This window comes from Carcharhinus amblyrhynchos, chromosome 30, assembly GCF_965287045.1.
Source record: "Carcharhinus amblyrhynchos chromosome 30, sCarAmb.v2.hapA, whole genome shotgun sequence".
Lineage (NCBI taxonomy): Eukaryota > Metazoa > Chordata > Chondrichthyes > Carcharhiniformes > Carcharhinidae > Carcharhinus > Carcharhinus amblyrhynchos.
In genome coordinates this window covers 27,431,906-27,452,241 of record NC_137353.1, presented here as the reverse complement: position 1 = coordinate 27,452,241, position 20,336 = coordinate 27,431,906, and the positions used below count along the sequence as shown (strand labels likewise).

General features: G+C 45.5%; 1 protein-coding gene across 1 annotated transcript; it reads left to right on the top strand.

Annotated features, from left to right (window-relative positions):
- The first annotated feature begins 2,489 nt into the window (after positions 1-2,489).
- Positions 2,490-15,030, top strand: LOC145360244 (claudin-16-like). The gene is made up of 5 exons (XM_080215322.1): positions 2,490-2,582; positions 5,825-5,960; positions 9,617-9,781; positions 12,766-12,830; positions 14,570-15,030. The coding sequence occupies exons 1-5, from the start codon at positions 2,490-2,492 to the stop codon at positions 14,801-14,803; spliced, it is 693 nt and encodes a 230-aa protein (XP_080071448.1). The 3' UTR covers positions 14,804-15,030.
- Positions 15,031-20,336: the final 5,306 nt, after the last annotated feature.

Here is a 20,336-nt window from a genome sequence, read left to right as displayed (position 1 = left end):
CCCACCCAGGCCCTATTCCTATAACCCCACATATCTACCCTGCTAATCCCCTGACACGAGGGTCAATTTTGCATGGCCCATCAACCTAACCTGTGCATCTTTGGACAGTGGCAGGAAACAGCAGCACACGAAGGAAACCCATGCAGATATGGGGAGAACTCCACACAGACAATGACCTGAGGCAGGAATTGAACCTACGTCCTTGGTGCTGTGAGACAGCAGTGCTAACCACTGTGCCCCTTGGGTAAGGGAAGGGAAGGCTTATCGCCATCCATTGAGCTCTGCTGCCAATTGTGAGAGAATGCTGGGCAAATTTATGATGTTGTTCACCACTCCTGCTTTTGGACGCAACAGCGCCATGTCCCTTTGGCCGAGGACTGAAGAAGGTTGGGCTGGGATTGTGCCATGTGGCAGAAGCCAAAAGCTGTGGGTAATCGTATTGCCTTTTCCACCCTAGACAAATTGAGATCAATGCTGAGTAACTGAGTTAGCATCTGGTGTTTTTTTGTGTGAGAGAGAGTTCCGCACTTCTATCGCCCTCTTTTGTGGAAATCCCCTAACTTCCCTCCAAGATGATCTGTCCCTATTTTTAGACGCCCACCCACCAACTAATAGAGAATGTTTTCTTCTACCTATCCTATCAAATTCACTCAAAATCCTAAAAGCTTCAATCTTGTCACCCCTTAATCCTTTATGTCCCATGAAATTCAAACATGTTTATGTTAGCTCTCCTCAAAATTTAACCGTTGAAGTTCTAACATTCTGGTGAATCTGCTGCACTCCTACTGAGGGCAATATATGAGACCATGGACAAATTTGAAAACAAGGTTTAAAATTGAGGCACTATCAGACTGAAAACCAGGCCAGCGGGAACTGTAACCGGAGAGTGTGTCAGACACATTAAAACCTTCAGGTCTGACATCCCCTTCCAAGGGACAATTTCACAGCAGTTTGAGCCTTCACTGAATATAATACTGACCGGACTGGAGGAAGTATATTGCAGTTCTGTGGTTGGTTGGGATTGCAGAGAAGTGAAGTCCATCTCTCAGCTCTGTGCAATTACATCAGTGAAACTAGTTCAACGTTACTGCAGGGTTGTACATCCACAACAATCTATGTAATGGGGGCCTATTGATCTTCAGACACTGAGCTACAGGAATGCCAATTAAAAGTCAAAGCACCTTCATTAAAAATGTTTCTACAAGTACTACAAGAGGCCTTTTATTGAAATCCTTTATGACCAGTTGCTAAAATTGCCAATAGGAGTTTTCATGAGAGGAACCTGCACTAGCATTGAAAATATCCAAATAACCACAGTTCTGTTGAAATTATTGATGGTATTTAAAGTAAAATTAAATTATTCATTAGTCACAAGTAGGCTTACATTAACACTGTAATTAAGTTACTGTGAAAATCCCCTAGTTGCCACACTCCGGCATCTGTTTGGGTACACTGAGGGAGAATTTAACACACCTAACCTGTACATCTTTGGACTGTGGGAGGAAATCAGCACAGACACAGGGACAATATGCAAACTCCACACAGACAGTGACCCAAGCCAGGAATCGAACCCAGTCCCTGGTGCTGCGAGGCAGCAGTGCTAAGTACTGTGCCATATTGGTTTTTGGCAAGTGAGAGTGCTAAGTGTCACAGGATCAAGGCTAGTAATTGAAGTTAGATCAGCCATGGACATGTTGAAAGAACTAAATGGCCTACTCCTATCCCTGTGAACACCATTTTAGCATTTGCTTGTTTAACTAAGGTTCTGTCCAACAAGTGTGATATTTTGGAAATTTCCACCAAAGCTCTTGTTCTCTGAAGTTGCAATAACAAGGATGACCTCGCCTCTTTCTTTTGCAATGTGCTCGTAGGGGGTTGGTTAAAGATGTTGATTGAATTCTAGGTTGGCAATTCTCAAAGCTCAGTTTGCGCCTGTCATGGACTGTAAATTATGAAACCTTTGCCGATGAGACCTGCTGTGTTTTTGTCTGCTCTTCCCCCCACCTCCCCCTCTTGTGTACACTGCCTCTTGCTGAAATTGTTCACAAACCTCCCTGTTTACTCTCCTCTGCTAACATCTCAGCAGCCCGGTGCTTTTGGAGTTTGTTTGCCTGTTAGAAGTACCATCGTTTGCCCGGTGACGCCTGGCTCCAACAGGAGGTGAAATGTCAAGCTGTTCCCTGCATCGTAAACCACTGGGATCAAGAGGATGACATTTTGCCCAAAGCCTTTTTTTCTTTGTCTCCTGGAGCCAATTGTACGAAGCGCCGTAACGATGATGGAATTACAGCAGCGCATTCCCTTTCTCAGAACATGAGAAAGCTCCCAACAGACTGAAAGGAGTCAGGTGAGGATCTCCATGAAATAAGTATTTTACGCATTGTTCCAGACCCTTAATTTGCTATCACAATATTATGTTTTTAAAAAACATTTAGCACTTTGGACTTCATTGCGGGATTAACATCACAGTGGTGTTGGAGAGGTTAATTATGGGGGCCACAACCCTACAGGTTTTCTCTTTGACACTTGGACTTTCTGCTATAACTCTGCTGATTCTCTCCAATCTCACAGACTGCTGGAGGGTAAGGAACTGCTTTTAATGATTTTGTTTCATACCACAGTTAAATACAACAATAGCAGTCAAAGCTTTTGAATAACTAAATCCTCATTATAAAGGACCATCTGTTTCTTTTTTTTTAAATTTAATAAGCTTAAAGAATGCCCTATGTTGTTCCTTTTGGTTCCACTCATCATCCGAGTTTTAATTTGAACAGTGGCTGCTGGGAATATTCTTGCTCGAAGGAATTCCAGAGACTGGCAATGTGAGGTAGGCAACGACAAAAGTAAAAGCTAGTCATTAGCCTAATGATACTGCAGGAGAAGGAGCTATAGACATTAATCCAATTGAACTGTACTGTTTGAGTCTGGAGTGGTTGCGAATTCCAGCTCTTCCCATGATGTCACACTAAAAAGGTCTTTCAAGCCATCCCAGCTCATTCATTCAGGAAGAACCTATAACATGCTACAGCGACACAGTGGTTAGCACTGCTGCCTCTCAGCGCCAAGGACCTGGGTTTGATTCTGGCCTTGGGTGACTGTCCGTGTGGAGCCTACGCGTTCTCCCCATGTCTGCGGACCTTGTCAAAGGCCTTGCTAAAGTCCATGTAGACAACATTAACTGCACTGCCCTCATCCACCTTCTTGGTTACCTCTTCAAAAATCTCAATTTGTAAGACGTGACTTTCCACTCACAAAGCCGTGCTGACTGTCCCTAATCAGTCCTTGTAGCTCTAAATGCCTGCAGATCCTGTCTCTCAAAATACCTTCCAACAATTTACCCATCACAGATGTGAGGCTCACTGGCCTGTAGTTCCCAGGCTTTTCCCTGCAGCCCTTTTTAAACAAAGGCACAACATTTGCCACTCTCCAATTTTCAGGCACCTCACCCATGACTATCGATGATTCAAATATCTCAGCTAGGGGACCCGCAATTTCCTCCCTAGCCTCCCACAATGTCCTGGGATACACTTCATCAGGCCCTATTGATTTATCTACCTTGATGCGCTTTAAGACTTTCCAGCATTACCTCCTCTGTAATACGCACATTCCTCAAGACATCACTATTTATTTCCCCAAGTTCCCTAACATCCATGCTTTTCTCAATAGTAAATACTGATGAGAAATATTCATTTAGGATCTCACCCGTCTCTTGTGGGTCCGGACACAGATGACCTTGTTGATCCTTAAGAGGCCCTACTCTCTCCCTTGTTACTCTTTTGCCCTTTATGTATTTGTAGAAGCTCTTTGGATTCTCCTTTGCCTTATCTGACAAAACAATCTCGTGTCCCCTTTTTGCCCTCCTGATTACTCTCTTAACACTACTCCTACACCCGCTATACTCTCCAAGGGATTCACTTGATCCGAGCTGCCTATGCACGTCATGTGCCTCTTTCTTCTTCTTGACCAGGGTCTCAACACCCCAAGTCATCCAGGGTTCCCGACTTCTGCCAGCCTTGCCCTTCACTCTAAGAGGAAAGTGCTTACCCTGAACCCTGGTTAACACACTTTTGAAAGCCTGACACTTGCATTAGCATTGACACCTCCCGTGGAGGGACTGGGAGAGTTCATCTCAACTCAACCCAGCCTGACACGTTTCAGAAAGCACTGCATTTTGTTTTCCTGTTTCAAAATTATTTTTGCCAAGTAGCGAAGGGTCACATGATCAGCCTGGCTGGGGGAGCTGCCACTTGTCCATTGAAGCAGTTATGTGTAAGAACAGCAGGTGTGGGAACCTGGGCACTTTCATCCTCACTGAACTGTGAAATGGAACTAAGGAGCCAGAAAAGTGACACAATCCAGCCCGGTGCCTGAGGGGCAGGGGGGAAAGCTCACTGAATCGCTGTTTACATATACAGTCCGTGGTAAATCTGGGAAGGAGCCACTGTGCAAGTGTTTGGATATATCCACTTACATTGTGGGTTAATCATATTCCTATTTTTTCCCCCATCAAATTTGAATGTGACCTGATTTTAAGCTTTTATTTGTGACTTTGAGGGAATTATTAATGCTGAATAATTCTGTCAGAGCATCCAGTACTCTGAATTTGGGTGTGACGTTGTTGGATGTAAAGTGTGTGCCTCCAGTTTCACTCCAGAAGCAAATTTCCGCCTGTGTTACTCTGAATTTTTTCTCTGCTTCCGAGTCCAGTTGGCCTTCCTGATGGAGTTGGTGCCGAGTAGGGAGCGTTTACTGTAACCAGCCTGAGCACACTAGGAACTAGACCAGCTAACCTCGTGATTGTAACCTTTTGCTGGGCAACCAGCGGCCCGGGGGTCACATGCGGCCCACCTGGGCTCTGACTGTGGCCCCATGAAATATTCTGTTGACCATTGCCCACTTGGTGTTACCACATTTCACTGATCTCTGTGTGTAGTTCTTTCCCACATGCAGTGTTACGCATGCAGACCAGAGCCACTTTGACCCCACTGTCAAAAATTAATAATCACCAAAATAAAAATAGAAACTTTCATCACAGGTCACTTCCTACAGGCTTGGGTGATGTCAGGAGCCTGTGTCTGACTCCGCCCTGCTGCAGTCTGACTCCGCCCTGCTGCAGTCTGACTCCGCCCTGCTGCAGTCTGACTCCGCCCTGCTGCAGTCTGACTCCGCCCTGCTGCAGTCTGACTCCGCCCTGCTGCAGTCTGACTCCGCCCTGCTGCAGTCTGACTCCGCCCTGCTGCAGTCTGACTCCGCCCTGCTGCAGTCTGACTCCGCCCTGCTGCAGTCTGACTCCGCCCTGCTGCAGTCTGACTCCGCCCTGCTGCAGTCTGACTCCGCCCTGCTGCAGTCTGACTCCGCCCTGCTGCAGTCTGACTCCGCCCTGCTGCAGTCTGACTCCGCCCTGCTGCAGTCTGACTCCGCCCTGCTGCAGTCTGACTCCGCCCTGCTGCAGTCTGACTCCGCCCTGCTGCAGTCTGACTCCGCCCCTTTTCCCACACACTGACAGCAGCCCTTGCTTCTCATGAGCACCAAATATTTCCTGTTTGTTAATATTGCTATTTTAAGTAATGACTTCTCAAAGCTATTGGAAAATAAATATTAGAATGCGTTACAAACTCTCCTGATACAGAATAATAATTTCTATAGAATAGAAGGAACAAGGATTTGTAGATGATAGACATTTCACTCTCTCGAAAGCTATTGCTTTTGAAGTGTTGGAAATTGCGAAGTTAAGTTGCCAATATACCAAATTAATAACTGGGTCGCATGGGATTTACAAAATAAAGTAACTAAACTCCTGAGTTCATGTTCTATTTGTCTGCAGAGCGATGCAAAGGATCCCCACTCCTCTGTTGGTTTAAGTTTTCGCTGTCGAGGGCTGTGGGGTGAATGTGTCTATGATATTGTGGCAGCTTACTGGACCTGCGATTTGCCAAACTCATTTCTGGGGCATCTTCCAAGTAAGTCACCTGCCACTTCTCACCTTATCTGTGCCCTGTACTATAGAACTTTACCCCTTTCCTCTGTCATGGAGAGTAGGGCAGGTTCGGGGGAGGGTGGGGGGGGGCATTGGGATGGCCTCCTTTTGCTCCTAATTCTTGTGTTCTTCTGTATCACATTTGGAAGGGAGCATCAGGCTGCATTCGTTTATGGGACACAAGGTGAACCACTCCCTCTACGATATAGTGTCAGTCAATCTTTCAATGCTCAAAGTAAGATGCTTTAGGGAACTGCATTGCTTTCTGTCACTTAATAACATGAGGTGGAGATGCCGGCGTTGGACTGAGATGGGCACAGTAAGAAGTCTCATAAAACTAAGTTAAAGTCCAATGGGTTTATTTGGAATCATGAGCTTTTAGAGCTCTGCTGTTTCATCAGGTAACTCACCTGATGAAGGAGCAGCACTCCAAAAGCTCGTGATTCCAAATAAACCTGCTGGATTTTAACCTGCTGCTGTGAGACTTCTTACTATGCTTAATTACGGATATTTTTGCCAGTTGGTAGAGTCACAGCGTCATAGATGTTTACAGAATTAAAACAGGCCTTTTGGCCCAACTTGTCAATGCCACCTTTTTTTTTAAAACCCCAAAGCTAGTCCCAATTGCCTGCCTTTGGCTCATATCCCTCTAAACCCATCTTACTCATATAACTGTCTAAACGCTTTTTAAAAGACAAAATTGTACTCGCCTCTACTACTACCTCTGGCAGCTCGTTCCAGACACTCACCACTCTGTGATAAAATTGCCCCTCTGGACCCTTTTGCATCTATCCTTTCTCACCTTTAACCTATGCCCTCTAGTTTTAGGCTCTGCTACCTTTGGGAAAAGATATGACTATCTAGCTGATCTGTGCCCCTCATTATTTTGTAGACCTCTATAAGATCACCCCTCAGCCTCCTACGCTGCCGGGAAAAATGTCCCAGTCTATCCAGCCTCTCCTTATAACTCAAACCATTAAGTCCTGGTAGCAGCCTAGTAAATTCCTTCTGAACTTTTTCCTTTGAAACAAAATGGGCAAAAATGCAACCACTCAGAGACTAACCATTCTAATGACCATTCAAATAGTTCTTCAGAAAGTGATCAGCACTCTGAACTGTGGAGTTTCACCATTGGCTAAAAACCAAACAAATAAATATTTAAGAGAAAAAAAAATCATCGCCCAACGTGGGCTCAAAACCATGATCCTGGGATTAAATGTTCCATTATTGTTCCAACTGAGCTCCCTGCATAAAACCTTTCCAATGTGATCATTTGTTCAAATAAATTGTATTTATTTTTGATTTATTGGTAAGATATTGTTTTGTTGTTAAGGTTGAACCTCTCCCCATCTTGGTGGAAGAATTTGCCCTGACCAAACTGTTCCTGACACCTTCCTAGCCGGTAGCAGGAGTTACACTATTGTTTCTCCTCCCTGTAACCAATAATCCCAACTCTTTAAAGTGCTATCATAGCTTGCTATTTCCTTGACGCATCATATGCATTGTTAAAGCTTCTGTAATCCCTACAATCTCTTGGCCTTGCCTTTCCAAATTTATCTTTCCCTTTACCTGTACTCCTCACCATGGGAGAACTTGCCTGTGGAATTGGTAATTGTGTAGACCTGTAGCTATGGAGACACCTCTACCCCAGCAACCAGAGCAATAGTGGAAGCATCTATTACTCTAAATAGTCTACCCCTTTGATTTGATTTTATTTATTATTGTTACATGTATTGGGATACACTGAAAAGTATTGTTTCTTGCGCACTATACAGACAAAACATGTCATTCATAAAGAAGGAAACAAGAGAGTGCAGAATGTAGTGTTAGAGTCATAGCTAGGGTATAGAGAAATAGCAACTTAATATAAGGTAGATCCATTCACAGCTCTGATGACAGCAGGGAAGAAGCTATTCCTGAGTCGGTTGGTACGTGACCTCAGACTTCTGTATCTTTTTTCCGAAGGAAGAATGAGAAAGAGAATGTCCAGGGTGCATGGGGCCCATGATTATGCTGGCTGCTCTTCTGAGGCAGAGGGAAGTATAGACAGAGTCAATGGATGAGAGGCTAGTTTGATGGATTGAGCTTCATAGACAACTGTTTTTAGTTTCTTGTGATCTTGGTCAGAGCAGGAGTCATCCCAAGCTGTGATACAACCAGAAAGGATGCTTTCGATGGTGCATCTGCAAAGGTTGGCGAGAGTTGTAGTGGACATGCTGAACTTCATCTCCTATGCTCCTGTTTATCTGTCTCATGTTCTTGTACTTATCCAGCCATTGGACCTTGTGTCTTAATAAAAATTCCATTTCTCTCTTGAGGCTATTTTCTAAATGGGAAGAGAATTCAGAAATCAGAAGCACTAAGCAGCTTGGGAGTCCTGATTTGGGATTCTCTTAACTTAAAGGTTGACTTGGTAGTTAGGAAGGCAAATGTAATGTTAGCATTCATTTTGAGAGGACTAGAATACAAAAGCAAGGATGCACTGCTGAGACTGTATAAGGCTCTGGTCAGACCATATTTGGAGTTTTGTGAGCAATTTTGGGCCCCTTATCTAAGGAAGGATGTGCTGGTCCAGAGGAGGTTCAAGAGAATGATCCCAGGAATGAAAGGCTTGATGTATGAGGAGTATTTGAGGATTCTAGGCCTGTACTCAATGGAGTTTAGAAGAGAAGGGAGATCTCATTGAAACGTCCAGAAAACTGGAAGGCCTGGATAGAGTGGACGTGGGGAAGATGCTTTCATTAGTAGGAGAGACTAGGATCTGAGGGCACAGCCCCAGAGTAAACGGATGACCCTTTAGAACCAAAATGAAGAGGAATTTTTTCAGCCAGAAGGTGGTGAATCTGTGAAATTCATTGCGACAGAAGGCTGTGGAGGCCAGGTCATTGAGTGTATATAAGATAGAGACAGGTAGGTTCTTGATTGGTAAGCAGATCAAAGGTTATGATGAAAAGACAGGAGAATGGAGTTGAGAATCATATCAGCCATGATTGAATGGTGGAGCTCTGGTTTCTGGATGCTCTGGTTTCCTCCCACAGTCTGAAAGACGTGCTGGTTAGGCTCACTGGCTGTGCTGAATTCTCTCTCGGTGTACCCGAGCAGGCGCTGGAGTATGGCGACTAGGGGATTTTCACAGTATCTTCATTGCAGTGTTAATGTTAGCCTATTTGTGACACTAATAAATAAACTTTAATGATACAGTTATCACTCTTCCCTTTCTGTCTCACAGAGGAATGTTCCGGAATGTCATGACGTGCATGCACAGACTGGGCGCGATCCTCCGGCTGTTTAAGCCGGTGGGATTTTCTGGTCACACCGACAGCTCCCCCTGATGCAGGTTCCCCATTGGTGAGCGGTAGAATCAATTGGAAATTCCACTGAGAGCGGTAGCACCAGAAAACCCCACCGCCGGCCAATGGCACATCATTGAGAAAAACACCGTGGGGAGGCCAGTATATGGGAGATGAAGGCTTAAGGCAGGAAGATAAGAGCTCGTTGTCTTGTGAACCAGTCCCCGGCTGAATATGGGAGACTCCGTGAGTCCCCGTGTTGGGGGCCACCAGGCAAACTGGCTGAGTAATGGGGTTATTGAGTTCTGCATTTGCAACAAGCTGATTGCCTTATGTTTGGCTCCACTAGTTGATCTGGTGATTACCCGGGCACTCGTAATTGTTGCCAGTGTCACCTGCATTGTGGCCGCACTTGTCCTCATTGGTGGAATGAAATGTACCAAGTTTGTAAGTGACAGTGGGACAGAGAAAGACAAATTGAACATCTGCGCTGGAACCATCTTCTTCCTGGGAGGTAAATTTAATTGAGTGCAAAGTGGCTGACTTTTAAATGATGAAATAACAAATAGTGGCCTACTCGGTACAAAGGAGGTCTCGTGACGCAGTGGTTCGCATCCCTGCCTCTGAGCCAGAAACTCCGGGGTTCGAGCCCTACCCCAGGACATGATGTCCAAGGAAGGTGCATTCATAATGCGGTCAAACAAGTTGAGTGTCAACCTGAAAAATCCTTTTAACACACCAATGGCTGGCAGTGAGAGCAGGACAGACTCCTGCTCAGCCATCCTTGATGTGGAGTGGGTGGGCAGCACGGTGGCACAGTGGTTAGCACTGCTGCCTCACAGCGCCAGGGACCTGGGTTCGATTTCTGGCTTGGGTTACTGCCTGTGTGGAGTTTATACATTCTCCCTGTGTCTGTGTGGGTTTCCTCCAGATGCTCCGGTTTCCTCCCACAATCCAAAAGATGTGCTGGTTATGTGCATTGGCCATGCTAAATTCTCTCTGTGTACTGAACGGGCGCTGGACTGCGGCGACTAGGGGATTTTTACAGTAGCTTCATTGCAATGTTAATGTAAGCTGACTTGCATTAGTCAGCTAACGTACTATAAATAAATAAACTTAAACTTGAAGTTTAGTCCCTCAAGCTACAAGCCCCTGGCAACAGACAAGCGATTTGTTCCGGGAATTACTAGCTATGGAAAGCCTGCTTTAGTGCGTCACTAGGTGTGGGAAGAGAATTGGAATTGGAACTCATTATAAAACTAGCCTCGAAAGAATATCTGTGCTGTTTGAGTGGGTAAACTTGCCAACATTCTGGTATAGTTAGAGACAAAGAAACAATCACAGGAAGGGAGTCAATGGGTTGCAAATTGCTTATTAAAACAACTTGAAATTGACAGATCACATAAAAGATTATTTTAATGAGGTATTGGGAAAAATATCAAAAAGCTTGCCAGCAATGTGGCAGGTAGCTGACTGCATCAAAGACAGATCAAACCAAACTCAGTCAGAAAAACATTACACCATGACCTGGGAACTGCAAACAATGCTATAGTCCACTTCTGAATAAGTGCACTTGCCTATTTTAATAGAAGTGGCCACGTTTACACAGGGGCAGCACGGCGACACAGTGGTTAGCGTTGCTGCCTCACAGCGCCAGGGACCCGGGTTCAATTCCTGACTTGGGTCACTGTCTGTGTGGAGTTTGTACATTTTCCCCCTGTCAGTGGAGGTTTCCTCTGGGTGCTCCGGTTCCCTCCCACAGTCCAAAGATATGCAAGTTAGGTGAATTGGCCATGCTAAATTGACTCTGAGTGTCAGGGGGATTAGCAGGGTAAATATATCGGGTTACAGGGATAGGGCCTGGGTGGGATCGTTGTCGGTGCAGGCTCGATGGGCCACATGGCCTTCTGCACTGTAGCGATTCTATGATTCTAGAATGAATATTAAGTAATTATTGTGGGAGATTGTGAAGGATCTGGAGAGACCCTTTTCAAGATGTGTTTGTAATGCTCCAGAAAGCAGCATTTTTTGATCTGAGAAAGGCTGGAAAGTATTTTTGACAGTAGTTAGACAATATGCTGCTTTATTCCATATCTAACCCATGTTGTACCTTCCCTGGGGAATAAGACAGAGCAATGTTTCTAATTAGTGCTGTAAATGCAGGAGGGGTCAGCGAGGGTTCAGCGGAGAGGCAGGAAGGCCTTGAGATTGGGAGGGTGAAGGCTATGGAGAGAGGTGGTGAGCAAGGTGTAGTGGGTTGAGAGGAGTGGGTTGTTGGAGCTTTGGGAAAGAGAGCTTTGGGCCAAGGGGTGGCAAGGAGGTGGAAGGAGGAGAGTAAGGACTCAGGAGAGGGGCAATAGGTTACAGGCTGTGGAGGGAGGGGAGAGGATAAGAGTGCAGGAGAGGGGCAGTGAGCGAGGGGGGGGGAAAGGGCTCAGAAGAGGTGGTGAAGGCTCCAGAGGGGCAGCGAGCGAGGAGTGGCAAGGGCTTGGAAAGGGTGGTGAAGGCTCCAGAAGGGTAGCGATGGATAGCAAAGATTCGAGAGGGAGGTTCAAGCAAGAGTTGGGAGGGCTCAGTTGGAATAGCGGATGCAGGCATAAACCAGCACTGGCATCCCAGATGGGCACATACTGATGGGGCAGAAACTGTGGAGGAATCCTGGTGGATCCAGTGCAGACCATGTGCTTAATTACTCCTGGTTTCTGACCACTCAGCATCAGGAGTTAGACTATCAAGAACACAAGAGAACACTCAAAGAAGTGATGCCAAAATGTCTTCGTGAAGATGTAGACATGGAAATGAGAAGGGAAACTGTCTAAAATGAACACAGAAAGACTTCCATTTCTAGAAGCACCCCTCACTACCTCAGGACGTCCAAAAATGCTTTACAACCACTGAAGGAGGTTTGAAATGTAGTCAGTGCTGTAGTGAGAAATTGCTGGAGGTGCAGAATAGGTCCAAAAGCCAGAATGTCCCAGGAATGTGTTCTGACAAACAAGCTAACCCACCTCCCCAGATGCTGACTAACCTACACCAGGGACACCCTGTGTTCAATCACTGGTGGGCACTCGCTGCTCAGATTGGCAGCTGAATGGTTGAGCGTGTTGGAGAATATTTGATGCCCCGTAGAACCATGTGGCTGGGGGGTCGGGGTGGGGGGGGGTGAATGCCTTCAGCAGGTGAAGGAATTGAATTGAATGGGACAACTTGATTGGCAATATTGCCTGGAGGCCACAGGGGCCTTGGCCACCAGTCGGAGAGGTGGCGAGACCCCCATGTCACCCCCCTTTTGAATGGGCCCACTGAATTAGGTGCCAATTAGGCACCTAACTGGGCAGCAGTGTACCCTCCCCAGGATCAAGGACGCCAAGCTCACCATGGGCGGCGGGGGGAGGGAAAGGTATTAAACATTGTCCAGGTTGCCGCGAAGCCTGATACATAAAGAATATTTCTTTTGTTTCTTTTTAATGTATAGCTTTCATTTTCCTTTTTGAACAGGAGTGGCCGGTGGCATTGGTCTGATTTGGTATGCAGCCGAGACTGTCATTAAGTACAAGTTTGAGGTAAGTTTTGAAAAGAGTTAGGCTAGGAGCCATTCGGTACTTGAAAGCGTAGGGTGGCTATTATCAACACCCTAAGTGTGTCGGTGCAAAGGATTTCTTTCAAAGTGCTATCATTCATGTACAAAGGTGTGAATGTGTAAATTTGGGCTTGGGGAACAGGAAAGCTATTTACAGAAAGGGGTGTTTGACCAGCCTTGCATCCAGGTAGAAGGTAAAGATGCTAAGCATGCTCGGACTTGCAGGATGCAGTTATCTCCTTACCTGCAGCAAAATATTCAGTGATAAGCATTCGGGTTTACTACACCCTCGGGGGGGTAAATTCCCAATGTGGAGATGCTGGCTTTGGACTGGGGTAAACACAGTAAGAAGTCTCACAACACCAGGTTAACGTCCAACCAGTTTATTTGATAGTAAACTCACAAGCTTTCGGGGTTTGCCCCTTTCGTGAGGTGAGTGGAGAGTTCTGGCCTCAAACAGAACATATAAATTCCCAGCAGCAGATGAGATTAGAGTGGGAGAGAGATTGAACTGTGGCCCAAAAACCCCGAAAGCTGGTCCACTTTGTTCAGGATGGGTGAATTTAACCCTTCGTACCAGGTCAACTTGTATACAGGGGAAGATTGACCTGCACCGTCCCAATAACAGGCCTTGGCTGCCATTCCGGCCTGCATTTACACAGGGCTACTGTGAATTATTCTATTTCCTGACGTCTCCTTGCAGTTCCCTCCAAGCCTTTTTTCTTTATTCTTTCATGGGATGTGGGTGTGGCTGGCTGGGCCAGCGCTTATTGTCCATCCCTAATTTCCTTTGAGCTGAGTGTGATGCTAAGCCATTTCAGAGGGTATTTAAGAGTCAACCACATTGCTGTGAGTCTGGAGTCCAATGTAGGCCAGACCGGGTAAGGATGGTGGATTTTATTCCTTTCTGGGGCATTGGTGAACCAGATGGGATTTTGCAACAAAAGATATTGGTTTTATGGGACTCGCTTCATATTCTAGATTTATTAATGGAATCTAAGTGGGATTTGAACTCTCAACCCTCAGTGTCATCTTGGGCCTCACTAGCCCAGTGATATTATAACTACACCACAATCTCCTCATGAATGGGCAGTCTTATTCTATAAGTTAATTCCCACTAGCAACTAGAGGAAAATGGCCCACTCTCGTTTTGGGGTATTTAGGAGTACTCAGCTACTGCAGGGGGAGGGGAAAGATGGTTTGGTCAAGATCAGTTGCTGGGCTAGCTCAGGATAACTGGCATCCTGCACGGTGGCGCAGTGGTTAGCACTGCTGCCTCACAGTACCAAGGACCCTGGTACAATTCCCGGCTCGGGTCACTGTCTGTGTGGAGTTTGCACATTCTCTCCATGTCTGCTTGGGTTTCCTCCAGGTGCTCAGGTTTCCTCCTACAGTCCAAAGCTGTTCCGGTTAGGTGGACTGGCCATGCTAAATTGCCCTTTAGTGTCCAAAGATGTGTAAATTGGGGGGATTAGCAGGATAAATGGCTAGGGTTTCTGGAATTGGGCCTGGGTGGGGTGATCTGTCAGAAGTTGGTGCAAACTCGATGGGCTGAATGGCCTCCTTCTGCAATGTAGGGATTCAGTGGTAAATTCTGAGTGTTTCTGTTTGCTGATTTTTGTTCTGTACCCTCAAAACTTGCTGAAAGTCTGTGAGTATGACCAAAGGAAGTGAGGCGATGGAGGAGTTGTTGCCGACACTTTCTCTTCCCACCTTCCACAGGTTAGCTTCAGAGTCCCTGGAATTACGTACGAGCTGGCCTATTCCTATTGGCTGGCCTCCACTGGAGTGCTGTGCATGTGCCTGGCTGGAGCGTTACTCGTGTCAACACACTGCGCCAAAATTAACAGGGCCAGCGAGAGCAAGAAGAGGAACCCAGCCTTACTGTTCCTGACAGACCAGTACAGGCACGCCTTGCCAGCATCCTGCCCTGACATCGGAAAGACGTACGTTTAAGAAGAGGTTCAGCAAGCCGGAAGGTCACATCATCTCACTGCCTGCCCCACAATGTGGAATGTTTGCTAAATCCGACAACTGGTTAAGGAATAGTTCAGCGTTGCTTATTTAACAATCTATTATCGCATTGCAGTTTTGACTCTCCAGTCTGACAACAGACCAATTTTAGTAAATGTAATAAAGATAATAAAAACTGGTTTGACTAACCAAGCATCTGCCTGAGTACAGTGTTGTAACCTGGAAGAATATATAGGATTAAATAACTATTAATCATTCTACGTGTCGTTTGTCTTCTCATTTTTTTTCAGTCCTGGATAAAAACACAATTTAAATGCGTGCAGTGTTGCTCCTGGGCAGCCATGTTGAAATACGAGCCAGTCCTGAAAGGTATAATATCAGCACACTGATTCTCTGACCTTTGACTTCAACGCAGCATTCGGCTCAGAGTGGCAGCTGGTAGCCCGAGTAATATTCAAGTCGGCGGGGATTAGGGGAAATTATCCACCGATTGGAGGCATACCTGGCATGTTACAGCCATTGCTAGGATATAGAGAAAGATCAACTTAATGCAAGGTAAGTCAAAAGTCTGACAGCAGCAGGGAAGAAGCTGTTCTTGGGTCAGTTGATATGTAATCTTAAACTTTTGTACCTTTTGCCCGATGGAAGAAGGTGGAAGAGAGCATGTTCGGGGTGTGTGGGGTGCTTGGTTAGGAAGTTCAGGATCCAGTCACGGAGGGAGGTGCCGGGACCCAGGCCAAGGAGTTTGGAGATGAGTTTCATGGGAATCATAGTATTGAAGATTGAGCTGTAGTCAATAAATAGGAGTCTGACATAGGTGTCCTTGTTATCTAGGTGTTACAGGGTTGGGTGTAGGGTCAGGGAAATGGCATCTGCTGTGGACTTGTTGCGGCGGTAGGCAAACTGTCGCAGATCCAGGTAGTCCGGCAGGCTGGAATTGATTCGTGCTGTGACTAACCTTTCAAAGCACTTCATAATGATAGATGTCAGAGCCATCAGCCGATAGTTATTAAGGCACGCTGCTTGGCTTTTCTTAAGTACCAGGAAGATGGTCATCTTCTTGAAGCAGAAAGGGACCTCAGATTGTTGTAAAGAGGTTGAAGATGTCTGTGAATACTCCAGCTGATCCGCACAGGATCTGAGTTCTCCTCCGGGTACCCCAACTGGGCCAGTCGCTTTCCGTGGGTTGACCTTTGAGAAAGCTGCTCTGACATCTGCGATGGTGACCCCAGGTATAGGTTCATCCAGGGTGGAGGGTATGCTCTCGCTGACCTCTATCTGAGAAGTCATAGAATGCATTGAGCTCATCAGGGAGGAGCACGTTGGAGCCGAAGGTTTTACCTGCCTTCATCTAGTAGCCTGTTACGTCTTGCAGACCTTGTCATAAGCTAACTGAAATCAGCCAATTCCCAAATACCTCAGGAAGAATCAGCAGAATTTGAAACAGAAATTAGCTGAAGTATTTCATCACAACAGCTCTGTTATCACAGATAAACTAATGATTATTATCAAATCACAAGATTATTTAAGGAACTGAAAGAATTCTTATTCCGAGGGACCATCTTCAGTTGAGCAATTGGTTTTTAAAGTTTATTGTGGGACATGGGTGTCGCTGGCTAGGCCAGCATTTATTGTCCATCCCTGGTTGCTCTTGAGAAGGTGATGCTGAGCTGCCTTCTTGAGCGATTGATACAACTGAGAGGCTTGCGAGGCCATTCAGAGGGTAGGTGAGAGCATTGCTGTGGCTCTGGAGTCACATGTAGGCCAGACAAAGTAAGGATGACAGATTTCCTTCCCTAACGGACATTAGTAAACCAGATGGATTTTTCTGACAATCGACAATAGTTTCATGGTCATCAGTAGACTCTTAATTCCAGATTTTTTTTCTTGCATTCAAATTCCACTATCTGCTGTGATGGGATTCGAACTCTGGTCTCCAGAACATTAGCTGAGTTCCTGGATTAATGGTCTAGTGATAATACCACTAGGCCATTGCCTCCCCTAATTGGAACAGTCTGTTCAATCCAAATTAATTGATATGTGTGAAGAATAATATATTGTTCTTCACACGTATATTGTGAAGAATATAAGTAAGTTGAATAGATACACTTTGAAAAAGAGACCAAGTTATATTGTGGTTACCAATCAATCACTGAAAAAGCCTCACGCTCACAATGCTGGTTAGTGATCAACACAAAGCTTGCTGGTGGCCTGGTGGGTAAGTGCATGGTCTGTTTTCACTCAAAGATCTCAGGTTCACACTCGGCACTGAGCAATGTGTCTCAGCATGGGAAGGACTCAAGGTGACATAAGCTCCGCAAGGAGAGGAAATGTCAGCCAGTGAGCCCAATCTTAGTAGCCATCTTCTGACCCCTGCTGAAGAGTGTATATAGGTAGGCACTACTCAAAAAAAAAAAAGTGGGTGTCACAGTTGCAAGGACAATTATCTTCACAGTCTAAGTTTATCATTGACGTCCTTGTGGAACCATACACAAGGACGTGTGAACCTCATGGTCCGGTGAGGAAAGAGCAGGGTAAGTGGAATGGGTGGTATGGTGGCAAACTGGTTAGCTTTGCTGCCAGGGACCCAGGTTCAATTCCTGCCTTGGGTGATTGCCTGGGTGCAATTTGCACGTTGTTCATGTGGGTTTCCTTTGGGTACTCCGGTTTCCTCCCACAGTCTGAAGATGTGTAGATTAGGTGGATTGGCCATGCTAAATTGCTCCTTAGTGTCCAAAGATGTGTAGGTTAGGTGGATTAGCCACGGTAAATGGACAGGGTTATGGGGACAGAGCAGAAGGGAAGGCCTGAGTGAGATGCTCTTTTGAAGAGTCAGTACAGACTCGATAGGCCAAGTGGCCTCTTTCTGCACCAGAGAATACTATGGAATGTATCATTCCTTATTCTAAAACTTCAGTAAAAGCACATTTCAATAACACATCTTATTTTGGCCATCATACCCTCAAGATGGACATTGATGGATGAGAAGAAATGTGAAGCAAAACAAGGCACATAAATCCTGAACTTTAATCACAATATTTAAAATCTATCTTGGCTGTTACATGTACATCTTTGAAAAATATTGAAATAATCACATTCAAAATCTATCTGTACAGAAGATGTGAAGTACACAAACTCAAAATAATATTTAATTTTCCAATCCACAGGTAATTTACCGTTTTAGTGCGATCTGATGCTTGAAGTAGCTTATTTCTCCTTACCAAATTCACAGGGGCATGGGTGAACCAGTTTGTTGTACAGCTAAAAGGAGGTACTTTCTTGTCTAAATTGTGTGTTAAGAGGGATGGTCAAAATATTTTGTCCCATAGCCTTTGGTTGATGGACATTATTCAATGTTCTTTTGGTTACTTTTCATCAGAGTCCTAATCCCACTCTTCCTGGAAGGCTTTTCTCAAGGAACCTGCAAAAACTTTGTACCCAGGCTATTGGGATTAAGATCTGTACTTTTGACTTATTGGACTCTTGACTTCAACTGTTCAACGTGGGGCGCCTATTGCTTTCCAACTAAGGAAAAAAGTATCTTTGCAGGCCCATCGGTTGTATTAAAAGTGCTAGCTACATCATCAAAACAGAGCTCTACCACTTTGTTACTGCTAGTCTCTGAAAATCCTTTCTTTCAATCACTATTACTGGCAGTGAATGGGGAAGGCGATGGCCTAATGATACTAGCACTAAACTATTAATCCAGAAACTCAGTTGATATTCTGGGGACCCTGGTTCAAATCCCACCAAGGCAGATGGTGGAATTTGAATTCAATAAAAAAAATCTGGAATTAAGAATCTACTGATGACTGTGAAACCATTGCTGATTGTTGGAAAAACCCATCTGGTTCACTAACATACTTTAGGGAAGGAAATTTGCAGTCCTTACCTGGTTTGGCCTATATGTGACTCCAGAGACACAGCAAAGAGGTTGACTGTCAACTGCCCTCAGGCAACTAGAGATGGGCAATAAATGCTCGTGTACCACGAATGTGTAAAAATAAGCAGTTATAGTTGGGCCAGGAATAAGAGGCTGTCAGGCATGGGAGAAGCGCAATTCGCCAGGGAAACCTAGCATTCCCTGCAAGTGTTAGATTGTGAAACCCAGCCCAATTCCCTAGGGAATGCTGAACAGCACCTCAATATAGGAACAGATCTGTCCCATATTTCATCCGGTAGATTCTATCAATCTACATTCCCTGCGCAGTTCTTTGAGTGACTTCTCAAACCATAGGCAAACTCAGTAGAGATTTTCATGAAAGCATGTCATGAGGGGCATGCACAAAGGAAATAACCAGGAACATGTTCTAATTTAATCTCACAACACCAGTGAGTCCAACACGTTTATTTGGATGCACGAGTTTTCAGAGAGTTGTTCCTTCGTCAGGTGAGTGACTCACCTGATGTAGGAGCGGCACTCCAAAAGTTTGTGATTCCAAATAAACCTGTTGGACTTTAACCTGGTGTTGTGAGACTTCTTACTGTGCCCACCCTAGCCCAACGCTGGCATCTCCTCACTTGGTCATGTTGGTTGAGGAATAAACATTGGCCATGACACTAAGGCCTGAACTTTCTGCATCCCAGTGAGCCCCAACAGGCTTATTGCTATGAGTGCTCATCAACAGCAGGCAGGACTTATGTGTTCGCTTGGAAGAAAATCTCACCTTGGGAGAGATACTAGTCAATCAGATTGGCCAACTGCATCCAGGCCCTCCTGGCACAGCGCAGCAGTGGCCGGAAGAGGTACTACAATACTGTGCCTGTGTCCAGGGCATGGTGGCCAGCTGTGAGGTAAGGGTTCCAGATAAGGGAACACCTGGGGGATTGTCGGGGGACTAAATTAACCTGTTAGTCACTTGGCCTGGCAACAATAGCTGAAATTCTCCAGTGATGCAGGGCCTGTTGTGCAGGGGATAGACAATAGTCATTCACCTTACAGCCCTACAGAAATGTGTAGCTTCAAGCTAGCAGAGGAACTCAAGGATTGGTTTCACAATCTAACACTTCCAGGGAATGCTAGATTTCCTGACGAGCAGCTTTGACAGAGGGTCATCTGGACTTGAAACATCAGCTCTTTTCTCTCCTCACAGATGCTGCCAGACCTGCTGAGTTTTTCCAGCGTTTTCTCTTTTGGTTAGATTTCCTGAGATGTGCTCCATGCAAGGCTGCTCTCCACTGGGAAGCACAGGATTGCAGAATTCAGCCCAACACCTCGCAACAGGGCAGCTACAAGCAGGAAAACAACATGGGATGCGATTTTACCACCCATTAACGACACACTCCCACTACAGTAACGTCGGAGAGTTAGGCGGTGAGCCAAATCTCTGTTCACTGCAACGGGATGGGAAAATCCTGTCGGAAAATTCCAGTCCAGATCTGTCAATGTCTACCCCTCCACTCTTGATGCTTTTGGTTTATGCTGGGATAAGGTATGTCAATCACCTTCTCTTCCAAAATGTCAATCATCATACGATCCAACAAGTTTCCTCAGGTTTTTGGCTGTGAAGTCAAA

Bases quoted from the DNA above. Each gene is read 5' to 3' on its own strand.
- LOC145360244 (XM_080215322.1), top strand. From the start codon at position 2,490: ATGGGGGCCACAACCCTACAGGTTTTCTCTTTGACACTTGGACTTTCT. The intron at 2,583-5,824 runs GTAAGGAACTGC...ATTTGTCTGCAG, and splicing joins ATCTCACAGACTGCTGGAGG to AGCGATGCAAAGGATCCCCA. The intron at 12,831-14,569 runs GTAAGTTTTGAA...CACCTTCCACAG, and splicing joins TCATTAAGTACAAGTTTGAG to GTTAGCTTCAGAGTCCCTGG.